The sequence below is a fragment of the Aptenodytes forsteri genome, unplaced genomic scaffold (genome assembly GCF_000699145.1).
Source record: "Aptenodytes forsteri isolate BGI_AS27 unplaced genomic scaffold, ASM69914v1 Scaffold229, whole genome shotgun sequence".
In the NCBI taxonomy this organism is placed as follows: domain Eukaryota; kingdom Metazoa; phylum Chordata; class Aves; order Sphenisciformes; family Spheniscidae; genus Aptenodytes; species Aptenodytes forsteri.
In genome coordinates, this window is record NW_008795863.1 from 544,231 (window position 1) to 562,259 (window position 18,029).

Consider the following 18,029-nt stretch of genomic DNA (forward strand, 5'->3'; position numbering starts at 1 on the left):
AATATACATTTCCCACAATAAAACTTCAGTTTAAAAAGTAGAATGGAGAGGTGATCATGCCGTAAATCTATACTTAAGGAAATATGGCTATGTAATATTTAGATATTTCTAAAACAAACATCTGCAAGAAAACTTGTTCACAGCATCTTGAAATTTTCATTGATCAGAAAGATGGCAACAGGCAGCAGGCCAGGGAGCTAGTAGATTGTCAAGAAGATAAAAATTCCCATTCCAGGAATTTCTGCTTATCACATAGCTCAGATGTGTGGTTTTCATAATCTGTTCTGAAGAATAAGAGATTAAAAGATCAACAAAATCCAAATGTAGTCAATTAACCAAGAGACCACATTAATAAGTGCCTAGCAAGTTTTAATGCACATTTTGTTTTTTTCTCAGCATTAGTGCAGAGAGTTTATGGAAAGTTACCTGTTTTGGGCTCCACAGAAAAGTAAGGTTGCCCTTGCAATATGCTGTAAACCACTCGAGCACTGTTGCCGTAAGTAGGATCATCTGCATCAGTGGCTGTCACTTGAACTACAGAAGTACCTGCAAAATGTTTAAGGAACTATTGTACATAAAAGATCCAAAAATCTGAATTACACTTATTCAACATGTTGTGCCAATATATATCTGGAACAGTGTGATGTGGCTTTTTTACAACTATTCATCATTTCCATGCTGATTCGGCTTAGAGTATAAGGTCCTCTTTGTAAATCAGTGGTATTGGCTATTACAGAGTTCAGTCTTCCCAAATAGTCTCAGCCTTTGACCCACGGCAATAAAAATCAACTCCTTCGGTAGCTCCCCCTCTCTATCTCTGCCTTTGGTTGATGGAGGGTATGTGAACAATATTTCTTAAATGGTGATGCCAGAGGTATGTTTAAGTATGAAATACAGTAATAGTTTCCCTTTGAAGAGAAGTCTGCATGTTAAAATTGTAATGAGTAGTTAGAGATTCAAATACGCATACATATATCAGTATTATATATTTTGATAATTGTACATATATATATAAAATTAGTTTTAGCCTATATAATGATCTGCCCTTTTATAAAGAGATGGCTGAAGAGTTTCTGTTTCAGCTCAGATCAAAACGGGTGAGAGCTGTCTCTCAATTCCTTTAAAAAGTACTCATTTCCTTCAATGATCTGCAATACTTTAGTATCAGTTGTGGTAATAATCTGCTGCATGAACATTTCTTTAGCAAGAAATGTCTCTATGTTGACAGGAATAAGAAAGCAAAATGTCTAAATGGCTAGCAAGAAGCATATATTTTGTGAGGATCTCATTCTGCATCCAGCTCCTATTCATTATGTTCTTCACGTCAGTTCCCATTTGCTTTGTTCTGTACAACAGCTTCCATGATGTATGCTGAGACCAGAATAAAATGACACTTGGGAGCCAGGGCCTTGGCCATGGTCACCACCCTTTGATAGCCAGAAAGGATTATTTTTTCTCACTGGCAGATTGTCTGGAACATTGAGACCTTCCATTCAACAGCCCAAGGACCCATTTGGAGGTTAGGTTGCAAATTAATATTGTAGCAATTTGGCAGACGCCCAGGAAAGGTCTTGAAAAGAGGATCAGATTCCTTCAGAAATTGGATTTAGACACAAGACTAGAGAAAAGCATTTGTTAAAGAGAGTGTTCATTTTCCGAATGAACACATTTTTGACATGCGAAAATGAGAGCACAAGTCTAGAAATCACTCTTTAAAAACAAACCGCAATAGCAAGTGTCCAGGATGAACTTAACGTAAATTGTATTCTGGTCAGTTTTATTTGGATTTTTTTTGGAAATGGGTGGGAGAAAGTTCTGAAATTCTTCATGTCTGATATAGTACGTCTCCCATCCATTTTCCTCAGCTTCTCAATTCTCAGTTAAGTAGAGGATCATAGCGTCCTGGGACCAGGCCGAAGGTTTGGAGAGAGAGGATTAAGTGCAGCCCTCCATAAAATGGTACAGATTACAAAGGATGGGATCTGCTTGAATGAATTCTGACCAGAAAAGATCATTCATAAAATAACTTCATTCACTTAAGTTATGGTCTAACTAACCCACATTCCTGATCTCTCTTCCTGAAGTATCCATGACAAAGTATTATGATTGCAATTCTATTTTAAATGCAATTTTTCTCTCGTGTGGACTGTCTAATATTTTTGGACAGGGAAAAGGTTATTCTCAACCTGAAATTTCACATGCAACTATTAAGTAGATGGAAAGTTTAAAAAGAAAATTGGTAGTTAATCCATCAAGTCATTTATCAGTTATGGGACTTAAAATACATCAATTTTCTGTTCACCAGTAACTAAGAGCTTTGATTCAGTATGTCAAACTGATTTTACAGATTAGTCTATAATGTAATTTCATACAGGGACCTATTTTAAACTTGCCAGAGTCTCTCCAGCTTTTGAGTACAAGGGTATCATAATGACTATTTGACATCCTGTGTTCTTTGTGAAAGCCAGGCTTACCACATTTACAAAGTCCCTAAGCCCTGCCAATGAAGCTTACAATGTCTGCAAATATTGGCAAAAGTGCTTATAAACCTCACACACAGTTACGTCTTTGCTCCTTGCTCTTGCCACTTTCAAGGACTCCAGACCAATACAAGAGCAAAGAAATTACAGGCTCTGCAACCTCAGCACAGACCTTTTGGAAATCCTGCAAGCTTAGAAGTGCTTGTTTGCTGTAAAAATCTATTGATGTAGCAAACAAACCCTCTACATTCCGTGAAATGAATAAAGTCAGTATCTGAATCTAATTAGCTTTCTCCTAAAACATGTAGATCCTTTAGAAAATTTAGGTAGAAAGTAGAAATTCTAACACCAAATCTTTCTGCACTCATCCCATTTGAGTGTAATCAGCAACTAAAACACAATTATACTTTTCTAGTCCTTTTGTGCTAATCAACTTCTCTCAAACCTCATGGGGGAAAGATCTTTTAAAACAACTGCTGTTGTCATTATTGCTTTACCAGTTGCCCACAAAAACTTTGAGCTTCCAGAAGTCCCATGCTGAAAGGGAGATTTCTACACAATATATTTTTTAAACAGAATATGCAAGCTAACATAAGGTATGCTAACTATGTGAAAAGTCCTACGTGTAGGAAATCAGTTCCAAGGAAACATGATGCACAGAAAGATCAGCGTGTGAAGATTTCCGGAGATTTTTCCAAAGGAAGCAGATTTCTCCTGAAGAACAGGAATTCCTTCAGAGGACGATCATTGCAACACAGAGCTGTCCTAATTTTTCTTGCAATGGATTGATGTCAAATTCATATGCTTCTTTTCCTTAAAAAAAATGTAACCAATAAAGCTCTATGGATACTCATGAGTATGAGTATGAGTATCCATAGTTGGATACGATGCAAATGGTTGCATCGTAGTTCCAGCTACATCATCTTACAAAAGGAGAGTTTGTGTTCCTGCACTGAAATTAAGTCTTCCTTTTATTCTTGAACACTTTGCCCTACCTCATAACACACAGGCAGTCAGCTGTCATACATGCGTCCAAGACTAGGACTTACAAGTAACATGGGACAGTCAACAAAAGGCACTACACCTTCACTCCATCCAACAGAATGAGTGTCCCAGTAAATCCTGTTTATGGCAGCATTGTTCAGAGCCCTAGACTGCAGGCGTAAATAGGACACTAACCCTACCACAAACTTTCATTAGTGACTTGTTATAACCTGTAGCTTCGCAACTACACCTTTAAATATTTCTTACAGTTTGTGTGTCTGATATGGGTTGAAAAAATAAGTAGGGGTTATTTACTGAAAAAGTGTCTTTCCCTCTCAGATATGGATTCCTCTACAATTATTTTTCTCTACAATTATGTCTTTGTAACAAAGCTTGAATATCAGTTCATTATAAAGAATTCTACATGTAGCAACTTCATAAACTTTTTCAGCAATTGCAGCAATACTGAGGGAAAATCCACGCTGCTAATCAAAAGGTGTTCCACATATTTCTTTATTGATACTAGCTAATAACACACTGAATTTTGTGTGGCTGGCACAGATTTCTGGTTTTTTCCAGAATGTTTAAGCTATGATTTTTAACCTAACCTTCAATAGATATTGGTAGATATTACAGAATCGCAGTAATCTGAGAACTTGACCTATTTAAGTTCTGATATTAGGGCAAAAGGAAGGGAGGAGGTTTTGCAAAGAGGACCTTGAATTTAGAACATTATTTGTACTTTAATTTACCCAAGTCAAGACTCAGCAACGTTTCCAACACGTTGCAGAGATCAACCTTTTCTGTGATAGGGTCAGATAAAGGTAAACTGGTTGCTGAAGTTTATTTTTAGTTGGAGATCCTTCAGAGGGATCCTTTTTAAATCTCTGAGTTTATTGTTTTAGAAACCTCTGCACAGAGCTTTTTAAAAAGCTTGCTAGTAACTTGTGTGGTATTTTACCAGAGTTTTTAAATAAGTTTGTATGAGAAATGCTTGTGTGACTTCCATGTTTAACATTGGTGAAATCATTTAAGGGAAAACTAGTTTCTAAAACTAGATGAACTTAACAAATGCTTAGTTTTGAAACTGCACAAACCCTTATCAATTGAACTGTAACCACAATAACAATTAAAAATAGACCTTTAAAGGCAGTCAGTTATTAAAGACATTGACTGATATCAATTAATGATGTGTAGTATGTGTAATACACAAATCAATTCCATGATGGCATCACATTTCTGCGTGATATCAGCTGCTACTAGAAATATTAAACACCTTTACTATCAAGTTATCCATAATACCTGCTTAATCCTTACAGGCAACAGCCCAGCCTGGTTTTGCTCCATACCACCTGGTATTTCTGTGCTTCTGCCACTGGCCCTCGCCCAGAGCTGATGCAGCAATGCCTCCACAGCCTTTTCCCTCCAGGGGTGTGAAGGGGGAGAGGCAGCACCTGGGGGCAGGTTCTACCTTCTTCACCTCCTCCCTCTCCTCCCACAACCTAGTTAGGTTGCCTTCACTTGGTGACAAAGCCCAAGACTGGTCCCAGCCCAGCAGCAAGGTCAGATAAAGTGAAGCAGAGGGGTCTTGTGACTGGAAAGAGACACTCTCCCTTTATTCAGGCTCTCAAAACCCACTAACCCACGTGTACCAAAGATTTAAGCATGATATAAAGCTCTTTTTTTTGCCTTTTTTTTTTCTTTGATATAAAAATCAAATGTTTCTATCCGTCTCAATCAGAAATAACAAACGTGGCAAGAAAGATATTTGTTGTGCTGGGTAACAAGCAAAGCTGTTGATATGTCTGGAGAGTAGAGAAGATTAAACAAAACCAAACCTATGTTGGGTATTGGAATTTTTATCCCTAGTTCCCTTGTCTATAAGCCAAACAGATCAGTATCTCGCATCAGCTATTTTTGTGGTCAACATCACAGGAACACTCTTTTAACACTCCTTCAACTATAATTTGCAATCTTTTTGTTTGACATACAACACTGCTAGATTTTTTAAGTGAGACATACGTTAAAAAAAAAGCCCTATGATTTTCAGATAAGCCATATCTTTGAGGTTTTTGCTATGAATAGATTTACAAGCCACCAAGATATTTACCCTATCCAGAATAATCAATATAATTGGGCCTGACCCAAATATAATTTGAACCTGATCCAAAGTAATTTCAAGTAACAGAAAAGATTGACTTCAATTAGCCTTAGATAATGTCCTAAAATATTTGTCAAATAAAATACAGAATTATTATACTTGCATAACCACTCTTTAGGTTAAAGGTTATAGTTCTCCTAGCTTTATAGTTAATTTGGGTTTATAATCCTGCGATCTCTTTCATTTTGTTTAATATCCAATTAAAAATCCTTGTCATGGATATAATTTTTAACAAAATAGGAGAGAGATACTTTGTTTCTCCTTAATATTTCATGAATGCTTCAGGTGATTAATTAAAAATTGTGTTATACGAATAAACTATGAATCGACGTGACTATGTAAGACAAGTGCCACACAGGCATTTCATGGTAATCCTTAATTCAGTAACAATGCAGGACCCAGTAGCTGTGTGATACAAACCATGAAGATGTTTAAAATGTACAGTTTCAGGAAGCTCATAAAGATGAAACCACCCTTAGTCGACACTAATCCCAGAGAGTGCACAAGTCTCAGTTAATAATTTTGCACGATATTCCACCTAAGTTGAATATATATTTGGTGCTGCAGTCCGTATGGGAGAGAATTTCTTTCAGTCATTTATGTGGCAAAGATTCAACAAAATATGCAAAAGCAGCTCATTTTGAAAAATAGTTCTTATGTTCTCCACTTCACACTGTGTGCTCCCCGCAGATTGATTCCCAATATATTTTTGGAACAAATGGAGCATGGGTGAGGGGTACAGGCATGGATTTGTGTGTGTAGGTAAACCTCATATATCTGTAGTAGTTGTCTATATGTCAGTATGACAGTACAGGACAAGACAGAGGTAACTCATGCAAAAAGGAAATGTGGAGATATTGTTCTTCAGGGCACAAGACAAAGGTGCAAAAATCTAACCATTGCTGCATGGTACAGCTCACTTAAATAATCTAATTCTAAAATAAAACAGCAATTTTAAAAAAAAGCTATATTTTTTACAGAACATATTTTTGAAAAGCTGAATATTTAGGTTTTACAATCTTAGACTATCTTATTATCTCTGTTTTGCCACAGTGCAGCAGTAAAAAGTTCTCAGCAATGTATCATGACTTCATCTCCTCCCTGATACTCTTCAAAAACTGTGGTGTCCATCTTTCTTTCCAAGGCTACTATTGCCCGTTCAGCCATCCACATAGTGCTCGACTGACAATGAACAAGTGCCAAGTATCAAATGAGAAATAGTGTTTATGCTCACTGCTTAGTAAAATAAATACATAGAAAACTCATTAGCAATATATAACTTATTTCCTATTGGCTCCTAAGCTGAGTTTCAAATATAAAAGCAATGTTGACTAATGATTGCTGCAGGGCACTTAGGCAGGGAAGATTCTTTTTCTCTCTCTAGCTCTAATTTAGAGGCATTGTTTAACATCCAAAAACACAGGAGATGGTATTGAGGAAACTATAGCAAATTCTATACGGGCAGTCTTACTGTAAGAGTATCAAATTTTGATAAGGTTTAAAAACAGTCAAGCAAAGAAAATCCTAATTTCAATCACCATATAACTCTCTTAACCTGTAGTGAGACTTGCCATACATGTATTTCCACTGAAGTAGATTAATCTTCTGCTTTTTTTAGCTTCATGCTTGCATTTATAATTTCAGGTTAAAGTAAAATTTACCAAAATGTCTCTGGGCCAAACTTCTATCTGGTCCAAATCAGTCAGCTTTCAAAGGAACAGTGGCACCTGACAACAGGAGCACTTGGTCTCTTCAAAATGAAGAGAGAGTGGATTTGGTGTTGAAATTCTTCCCTAATTCAAACTCAGGAAAAATTAACATTTCTTCTTTTCCAACAGAGGGTCTGAAGCCTCTAAAAGCCATTCTTCTCTGATTCCACAGGAATTTTGAAACTATCTCAAGTTATAGCCCAGTCACTGCTACTTATATGTATTTCCCAGAGAGCTGGATTTCAGTATTAGAAAAGATATACAGTAAAAGGTTGCTGATACATGCAACACAACGAAAAAACTATGCTATGCACTAGCAGGAATTTGAAGAGTTTGTTAAGAACGGACTTTATCTGAACAAAATGATACATTATCACCTCTGAGAACCATAGCATAGGTGTGAAACTTATTATTGTTAATAAGAATTATAAAACAAAGCCTCTGGGCACTGCAATGAGAAATGCACCATAAAATGCTTATCTGAATCCCTACATAGCTATTTGAGTTTCACAACATTTTTGAAAGGGTAAATACTTAATCTAGCATGTTATTTCCAGTTAAGTCTTGAAATATCTAACTGTTGCAGGTGCCTCATAAATAATTAAGTAGCTTAGTGCAATACAGTAAAAAATAATGAAATTTTTAAAAAGGCAATAGGAACAAATTTCCCACAACACCAATAGTGTATTTTCACTTACCCACAGGAGACATCTCGGGAACTCCAGCAGTGTAAGGACCATCCAGAAATTTTGGTTCATTGTCATTGATGTCCTGAATCTTAATGACGAACTCAGATTCTGGTTCCACGGGTTTATTAGTCAGCCTATCTAGTGCTTGTGCTCGGAGCGTGTAGTAGGCCTGCTCTTCTCGATCCAGCCTCTTTGTAGCATGAATATCCCCCGTGTTCTCATCAATAATGAAAATGGAACTTGCCCCTTCGCCTGACAAGATGTATTTGATGGAACCATCTCCTTTATCAACATCAGAGTGAAGCTGGTGAAAAATTGATGAGAGATGAGATTAACTTACAAGAGAGTCAGTGGCATGAAGACATGTAAAAATCATTCTTATGTCGAGCAATAGTACATGGAATTTTATTGTTCTTGGAAAGATAAGCTGAATGTTTATTGTACACAGCATGTGAGGGACCATTAGAATCTGTCAGCTTGCTCTTTTGAGCAGGATAATTTCATTCTTTCCTGCAAACAATCTCATTTTCAAATGCATTTGATATTGTCTTACAGTCTTCTCATATCACAGTTTTACATAGCCACACACATACACACATGCACATATATGATTATAACCATGACTTTATTCCTACCTGAATTTAACTACATTGTGGTTTCAGCTTATTATCTTACTGAAGGGTGAGACTTCAAACAAATGTCCCTCTAAACTTAATGTCAATGTGTGTTTGCTCCTGCACATGTATGGGAAATGACACATTGATTTCCTCAGTGTTTACTGTGTAGAGCAGTAAAACATGTCAAATGAATTAAAATGGATTGGTTGATAGATTGCTCACTACTATCTGATGGGCTGGTAACTTCACTTCCGTATCTTGTTTTCCATTATCTAACTTCAGAAAAATGCAGAGTCTGAGAAAGACCAAGAAGTGTCCTGGCACCACCTGAACTACACAGCATTGAAAGCGAGGTGTAGTTTCCCCGGGACTACTTGTAGCAGGCACAGAACAAATGTACCTCAGTAGGTCAAAATGTATCTTCCATTAGAATTGCAAGACAGATGTACAGAGAGAAATTTTCTTCCTCATCACACAAGCTATTTTAAGTTACACAACAAGATTCCATAGGTTTTGTAGCTCTTTTATGTCTACTGAGTCTCACCTTCCTGTTACAGAACACAGACTCAAACAATTCTCATACACTTTTCAAACTTGTATCAGCAATGTAATTGATCTGGATATCACATTAAAGTAACACACACACACGATACATTTAATATGGTACAAGTGAAAAGAACATCAGTAAAATTCAAAGTACTTGCTTTCTTGTTAAAAAGTGGATTATTACTCGTAAATAGCTGAGGACAATGTTAAAGATGTTCAGATTCTTTATGTCTCTTATCTACTTTGTACCTGCCCTAACTCCATGTCATGTTGAGTTTGGAGGTAACTCTACTGTCACCATCATCATCATAATTTCCTCCACTAACATTTTTTTTCTCTCAGCTGGGAGTATCACTGAGATAGTAATCACTTCCAGAATACATGCAGAAAATTGCTATCTCAGGCATAACTTAGCACAGCTGCAAAAGCTTTTCCTATTTCAGCAGGGAAGTATTCGTGATCAGTTTTGAATTTTTCAGCTGGATAAAAAGCTGCCTATTTCTTACACATTATTTCACTTACACTGTCTGGATATCTCATACTTATGCAATTACTGTGCACTCCCTCTCTCTTTTAAGGCAGAAATGGAGTCTGAGCTTTGGACTGGATCAAAAAACAGAACTAGGGTGTCTAAATCAAATTAGATACATTATTTGAAAATATAGCTTACCCTCATTCTGCTGCTACCTAACTCCTGAGATACCTAAACAACCCTGAGATTTCTTTGGTGGAGTTCTCTGAACATTTAAAGTCCTACTTCTCAGCACACTCAAGAATAGTCAATGCTGACACTGTGAGCAGATCAAGGTAAAATGTATATCACATCCAGGCTCTTTCAAGATCCTCAGCACTGCATATTCATCAGCCCTAACGGCTGGGGGTTTATTCAATAAATAATACCTCTGTTCATCTCACAAATCTGGCAGTTGGGGCTTTTGCTGCTTTTTCAAACTTGACTGGAAGAAGTACCCATCTTCCCTACAAAGGAGCAGTGGCATGTGCAAGTAAGAATCTGTCTGGCTTGTTTTTGATTTTGTTTTACTTTTTTTTCCCCTCTTTTCTTTTTCTAAGACCTACTTCAGGGTGCATGTCTCCTATGTGCTACAGAGGCATTGTGTGGGTTCCCCTACATAGCCAGAATCCTCCAGTCCAGACTGAAATGCTGAGCGTCACATTACCCAAGAACTGAAGTTATGGGATGCAAAGATTCAATGCCTTTGTCTTCTTAAAGTGATTCAGTTTTCTCCATATCCCATATTCTAGCAGAGCACTGGTCTTTCTGTGGTGGCTGAGACTCTCCCATTCTTCCTGTAAAAGTTATTCCATCTTTTGTGGCATACTTAAGGATGTGCTGGATGAGAGAAAAGCAGATGACACCAGCTTACCCAGCAGTTTATCAGGCAGAGCAGTTTTCTGAATGTTAGAGATGTGTAAGTAGATCTCTTCAGGCAGAGAAGGGAAGGGATTCCATGTCTCAACTTGCTGAGAGCAACGTAGCAGTCTCTCATGGGGGTGAAGTTGAGCCCATCAGCACACCAGAGTGTAGCACTCACACCTGGGTCTCATGCTGCAGGGCTGCACAGTCTCCCTTTCACCTTGTATTTAGATCCAGACCTATCCTGAATAACTTTCTAGCAGTGTTTTGAAAGAAAAGAGACTTTCAGGGGAGAGGCCAGAAGTGTAAATCCTCAAAGATGCACTGAGTAAGGCTTTCACATACCAGAGAAAGAAGAAATTCTGTAGCTTCAGCATTTCCCATTTGCTTACTCAGTGGCTCGCTGATTAACACATTGTTTTTTAAGGAGTCCCACTCTGAGGTCCATAAATCTCCTCATGGATTACACTACAGTGGCTGGTGCCCTGGAGTGAAATGCTGAACAGAAGCCACTTTTTGGAACGATGCCTTGGTAGAAAACTGCTACTGCATGGATTAGTAAGTGATTAGCAATGACCTTTGTTACTCCAAGGTTGAGGCTCTGGGAGAGCAAACTTCTTTGTATCTTTTATTAAAACTTTGTTCTACTAAGCCTTTAAAAAACAATGCTGGCCCATGCTCAAGTTAGTAAAGCACCATTCTCTACCTACTTAACCCCAGGAAGGTGATATAGCTCAAGATTTATTTTATCTTTGGCACTATAATACAATCAATTCTGTGTAAAGCACTCTAAAGAACTTTTTTCAACATTTTACTGTGTATTTTAGTGTCAATCTGAGATAACTTAAAAGTACAATACAAGAGAACAATGCAAAAATAAACTAGGCTGACAGAACGTATGTTTGGTGCAGTTTTAAGATCACCTTTATTCCAGTTCCACCCAATATAATCCTTCCAAACAATGATCTTCAAAGTCATTAATGTAGAATCATCAGTGATTTGCAACTAAGAACAAAATTTGTGAATGCAGCAGCCCTGTACCATATTTACAGCTCTGCTACTACCAAATGTGACTTCAAACTACCTGTACTTCCAGCTATTTAGTTTAAAATCCTAGGAAGTGAGAAGTAATATTTTCCTTTTAAAGTTGGCTTTAGAAAACACTTTGCACGTTCTTTTTTTTGTTGTTGGTGGTTTGGGAGGGGTGTGTGTTTTGTTTTTTCCCCTACCTTTTTTTAAGAAGAAACAAATTTAAGAATGAGACCTGGGATTTTTATTTGTTCTTGCGATTAATTTACCAACAATTATATAGAATTATATTAGTCCTCAAGACCGTTGTACTTTACAGGAAGACACCAGAAAGCATCTATAGCGGTGCCATCTACTAGCTTGTCTATCACTCCTCCCACTTTCTACAGAGACATTCATGTAGGAAACAGAACTGCATCTCACTCTGTAGCTACACATGGGGACTATGACTTTAGAAGTAGAGAGGATCAAGACAAAGGCAGTTTCAAATTCTTGTTTCAAGAGACATGGAGGATTCAAGGATTCACTGGGTAAACCTCATTTGATCCCATCCTGGAACATCCCAGACAAATTTTCTTTCAGAATTAGTTTGCAATAAATATTGTAAATAAAATTCCTCCCTCTGTTTTCTGAAAGAGGAATGCTATAGGTAAAGACGGCTGTATACTTCCAATTCATTTTATCCGTTGTTGCCTCCATGCAATATCCATGATGGTCACTCTCCAGTTTGCCTTGGTTTTCAAGTAACCTTATTTCCAGTATGGGATTCATGATCCAATTATTATATGCTGATCCTATTGTTTCTTTGTTACATTCCACATACATTTAACCTGAAGATTTTAAGAATTTTGGTGTTGGGTGTTCCCTGCATTACACCATGTACGAGAAAGAGTACATGAGAACAGAAAAAGGAAGCAGCAAGCTTCTGCAGAGAGATGATGCATTTTTAACAGGAGGATAACTTTTGATGTTCTAGGAAAGTTAGCAGAGAGTGAGCAAATCTAATAAGAAAAGCCACACAAGCCACACAAGCCTCTGTGGAGGCAGAGAGGGCCAGTATGAATAAGAAGTGCACTTTTTTCTTTTTTTTTTTAGAAGATAATTTACTGAGTGTCTCTGAACTCAACCTAAAAAGGGCATTCATATCTTCTTAGGCCTAACTCCTAAAACTCCTCTCAGTTTTAGAAAATGCTAGTTTGGATATGTGTGAGAGAAGAAAGCAGTCAGCTTCACTCCTTTAATGAATGCAATTTTATCCTCACCTAAATTTTTTGGCCCTGCAGCAATATAGTTTAGTATAGGGACTCACCTAATGCATTTATGTTTATGTGGACCCTTAGGATGATGATTATTCTAGGGAAACCTAAATAATACATTTCCTTCAAGATCCCTAATACTCAATAGTTTCTGGATTTTGTCTATTTGTAGGTACAGATCTGTGCAACCAAAGATGACGCCATTTTGCATCACTTGCTATTAAAGTACGCTAATGCAGTATTTTCAACAGAGAAGGACATTTCTTTTTATCAGTAAACAGAGATACTGCACTGTGTTAAAAGTGCAGACCTCTGAGGTCTGAATGAGAGGTTTGCTATTTCTCTGATTTTCAGTTCAGGCTTCCTTAAAGCAGGTGCAATGTTCATATGCCTCTCTTCTCTGTTTTTTCTTCCCCAAAGATCTCTCTTTGCAGTTTTTCCTGTTGTTTTTCCTGTTGTCCTGCAGTGTTTTTGTTGTGGCAGCATGGGTTATGTTTCATTGCAGAGTTTACAGATTCAGGGTGAAGAAGAAAAGCACAAAGAGAACATGAGGAGCTTCGAGGTTTTCAGCACCAGCAGGATGACAGAGGAAATGGTGAGAAAGAGACAGACAGAGCAAACATGAGATGCTTCAATACAACCTAGCTCCATAGCTCCCTGAGACCATAAAAAATGTGCACTCATTTGCAGAACAACTGAAAAGTTTTCTCAAGGAGGAGTTACCTTGCCTGCACCCTCTTCTTTCTTGCTGTGAAAGTAGCTAGAAAGGGAGAAGAGGAATGAAAACTGCCTCCTCATGACTGTGCAGGCATCCATAGTTCTTGGTGATATGGAACTGATTCAACCGCAGCTTTATTCCTGCCTTCTCACTAAAAGCAAGGAGGGACTAGGAAGCAAGAAAGAACAAATGGAAGAAAGAACACCAAGCCAGGAGCAATAGTCTTGTCCTTTTTATAACCACAACTTACTATCACAAACCAACTGAGAATTGACTGTGGGAGGAAGACACTCTTGTCTTCATATATAACATGCCCCCCCGCTTTCTGGGAAGACTTAAAAAGGGAACTTGTCGGGTGTATACAGACTAAACGTAATTGCCAGAAGAGGAAAGAAAGTAGGTGATTTGAAACAGACTTAATTTGGCTATTTCTATAAAATCTTGCTCATCACAACAGCCAGGTGCTTAAAACTTCTGTTCTTGGATTCAGTATTTACTGTGGTTGCTCCTAGAAGGTTCTGAAATCCTTTTTCCCCTCAGATTATCACTGCTAGTAAGTGTTCTGAATTGTGATGACCTATAAAGTACTAGATATTTGGGTTTTTTTTTTCTTCTTTTTTAAAATATAAGACTATTTTTGTTAACTATCAGGATAACTAAGGGTTCAATTAATTTGGACAATTAATTTGCTAATTTGGAACAATTTGAATGCAAATAATAACTAATATTTAAAATTCAGCATAGAAAAAGGAGTTAAGATTTACGTAAAATCCAATGTGCATACATACCACATTTCTGCAATGTTTAAGGGCCTCACAAACACATTAGTTACTAATACAATTGTTGTTTTCAGAGGGAGCTATGAAACTCTCACTCTTGTAAACTGTAACCGTATTTCAATATCAACAGCTTAAGACATCTTTTTTAATTTCCTTTTCAGTCTCATTATAGAAGTCATGTGGGACAGAAGAGATTCCTCAACATTTTATTGATGTCAGCAAAGGCTTGTGATTCATATAATTGACTTCACACCCAGGCACTAGTGAAAGTATTATTCAGCAGGTAATGATTGCCTTATAAAAGTCTTTTTTTCCAAGAAACATTGAGAAAGTGATAAAGGAGCTCCTGGAGGGCTTCTGTTTGCTTTTGGTTTTATTAATTTATGTAAAACTATAGTACAAGCCTGGGCTCAGAAAGAAATATGCTGGTCTATATTCTGTGCTTTGAGCATAACAGATAATACTGAGGACAAGAGATCAAGTCAATATAAATGGCTATATCCAAAACCCTAACATTTTTAATTAGACTTTGAAAAGTAGGAATATGCCTGTAATGCTGCCAGAGTTTCCTTGTCTCAGCAATGTTGTCAGTATAGTAGGGAACCAGCATAGACAACCGTGCCACAGTGGCCCAATTTGCCACTTTGACATACTAGCAATTTCATGCACTGTTCTGTTGCCTCCAGACTTTCTCCTTGTCAGGCAAGTGCAGAGATAGTCATGTGGGAGTACAACAAGGTCGCATGCTGTAGACCACAGTATAACCACTTTATATTTATCTAACACAAGCAGCTGGTGACAAGCTTGCTCAAAACCCAGTCAGCAAAAAACAAGACCTCTGTTTTGTGTTGATCTAAAACACCCAAAATTTTGTCTAGAGTGCTCAGAGCTGACCAAAGACCTAAGAGCTGCTGAGACAACTGAGGTCCGAGACATTTCTGAGATCTCTTCACATACAGCACTGTCCTTATAGGCTGCCTGAACTCAGACTATCTCCGAATCCTCTTTTGTCTTGCTACAGGTAGTACTAGAATCCTATAAAAGACCACAAGCCAATATATCTACCCAGGAACACCATAAAGGCAATGAGATGAGAGGTTACCTATCACATGAGCGCATTTCACATTCAAGGTAAAACCAGGGCACATCCCTTTGGGAGTACCAGCTGTGTCATCCCACAGCTTGTCCTTAATAGCCCTCCTGCTGGCAAATTGTATGTCATTTGGTGTATTTTGACCTCCGAGATCTTCATATTCAACAGTGTCTATAAAGCCGGTGAGAACAAAGCTCCATCTACAATCAAGGTATTTATGCAGGTGCGTGATTAAGAAAGCATAGGATAAGAGAGAAAATAAATAAGAAGGATAAAGATGGAAGAGAGGAAACTGAGTTTAAAAAAAAAAAAACAAGGTAAAAAATCCACAAACCAAAAAGCCAAAGTGGATAAGAACATGGACAGGTCTGAAGGACCAGGAAAGAACTGGAATGGGAAACAGATTGATGAAAGACCTCAGATGAATGTGATGAGGCAGAGGAGATGGGGCAAGAGGAAGACAAAAGGAGACAGGCAAAAGGAAGAATGACAAGTTGGGAGAAAACAGCAAGGAAAAATAAAAAGTACAAATGAAAGAAAATGTTGAAGTAGTAAGTGGAGTGACTAATCAGTATTAGGCAAGAACAGTATTTGAGAGTAAAGCTGTATAACTTTACTAGTATCTTCTTTTCATGCTCTGTTTATTGCAACAGGAATTAAAAAGGCTGATAACCTGAATCTGGTCAGGTGTCATTTTATTGAGGGTGTGTATTATTACTACTCGAAGTTCACAAAAAAAAGCCTACTGGGGGGGGGGGGGGGGGGGGCGCCGGGGGGGAGAGAGTAGCATAAGTGTCAGCTTGTTCTGAATGAACTAAGCAACATTCTTTAAAAAAAAAATTAAAAAATCCTTATTTCCCCTATTAATGTAGTTCTGAACTTTTTTTGCTGTTACAGAATGTATGTTTCTGTGCTTAAGAAATTAAAATAGTAAGAATTTTTATTATTTTACTCAGACTTATTCTCTCCCATGATCAAACTTGGAATAAGCGGTTAGGCTTTACTATCCCCTCCCTCCCCCATTTTGTTTCCCTAGTTAAAGGTTCAGAAATGTTGGTGGAAGAGTTTAGTGAAAAATATATAGCCCTTATACTCTTCAGTCAGAAGGACCAATCAGCTCCAGGAGGAAATAACCTTATCACCTCAGCCACATGAAGAGAAGTGAATGTTTAATTTTGTCAGCCTTTTTAAAAAAGGGGTGAAACGGGAAAGAGAACAGTGAAACTTCTTTAGTTCCTTGATGGTTATTGTTCAAACAAAATTCAAAATAAAAGTACCAAAATTCTAAAAATAACACTTCATAACATTCCAGTCAGTATCTAAGTAAGCCCTCAAGGCTTCTAAGTGGAAGACAAAGTTCAGATTAAAGGTTCCTCTAGGAATAAGAGATACTGTCATCTAAAGGCTAGTGAGTTGAATAATTAATAGGAAATACTGAAAACTGGATGTGATAAGAGCAACCATGTCACATTTTTATGACTTTTTTTTCTCGTAATAACACTCAATTGTGTCTATAGTGTTCTCTCGCTCTCTGTGTATACTTATATAATTAAGCTCTTTATATAGAGAGTGATATAGTGATTGTATATATGTATACAATGTATGTGTACATTTAAGTGTATGTATGTATACGTACATATGCACATGCACACACTCACATGTACATTTCCTTATTCTGTCCTCTTCTTCTCTGATCTCTGCAGATGCTGTACTCACAAATCTGTGCCTTCTCTCCCCCGGTTTTAATAAGAACACGAAATGCCCTGTGGTGACAGGGCATTGTGCAGCCAGCCCACCAAGATCAGTGCAGCTACAGGAGGAACCCAGAAGCAGCTGTTGCTGTAGATGGAGCTGAGTGGGCATATGTAGCTGGCTGAGTATTCTTGAGGAGCTTTAATGGGCCATCATCATGACATGTCACTCTCCAAAATTACTATTTGTCATTCACACTCTTAAAAAGACAGTTTGGCAGCTTTGGGAGGTAAAAGCCATCTGTATACTGTGCATCATCACGTACTAATTGCATAATATTTATTGGGGGTGGGGGGACAGCAATACTGTATTGTAGCACCACCAAGAGCCTGCAGGCAACATAACATGTTCAGAATAGGAATGGAAAGAAGAGACTTGCTTTCCTCTCACACACACACTTCAAGCTTTTCAGAAATTATCTTGCTAGAATTTATAATGGGGAAACAGACCACAGTGTTTGTAAACAATATGCACGTTGGAATCCTTACAGACCTGTTCAATATTCAGTTTTGTTTTGTTTTGTTTTTTCCCAAACCACTCGCAGTCCATCAGTATTTATTCCTTGGAGTACTCATTCTGAGTATTTCAGTAACAAAACTGCATCACTGACAAACCGAGCCATAGAGTAGTGGATTTGCTGTCTGACTTACCATATAAAAACTGTTTCTGTTTTTATCCAAATAGATTTAATTTTTGATTAAAGAAACCAATGACTCAAACCTCATTTATACAAGTGCCTAAAGCAATTAAATCATGTGAAAATACCACTGGAGTGAAATTCTATTTACAAATTCCCGAACATTTATTCTTACCAGCTGTATTTGGGTCTCTGTATTTACTT

General features: G+C 37.5%; 1 protein-coding gene across 2 annotated transcripts in view; it reads right to left on the bottom strand.

Annotated features, from left to right (window-relative positions):
- CDH7 (cadherin 7) overlaps positions 1 to 18,029 on the bottom strand; it is a 72,852-nt gene that overhangs the window by 35,355 nt on the left and 19,468 nt on the right. For both annotated transcript variants that reach the window (XM_009284080.1, XM_019473343.1), the window contains exons 2-3: positions 8,033 to 8,327; positions 427 to 546 (exon numbers count right to left, since the gene is read on the bottom strand). In XM_009284080.1, the coding sequence (XP_009282355.1) occupies positions 427 to 546; positions 8,033 to 8,327 (415 nt within the window). The remainder of the gene's footprint in view (positions 1 to 426; positions 547 to 8,032; positions 8,328 to 18,029) is intronic.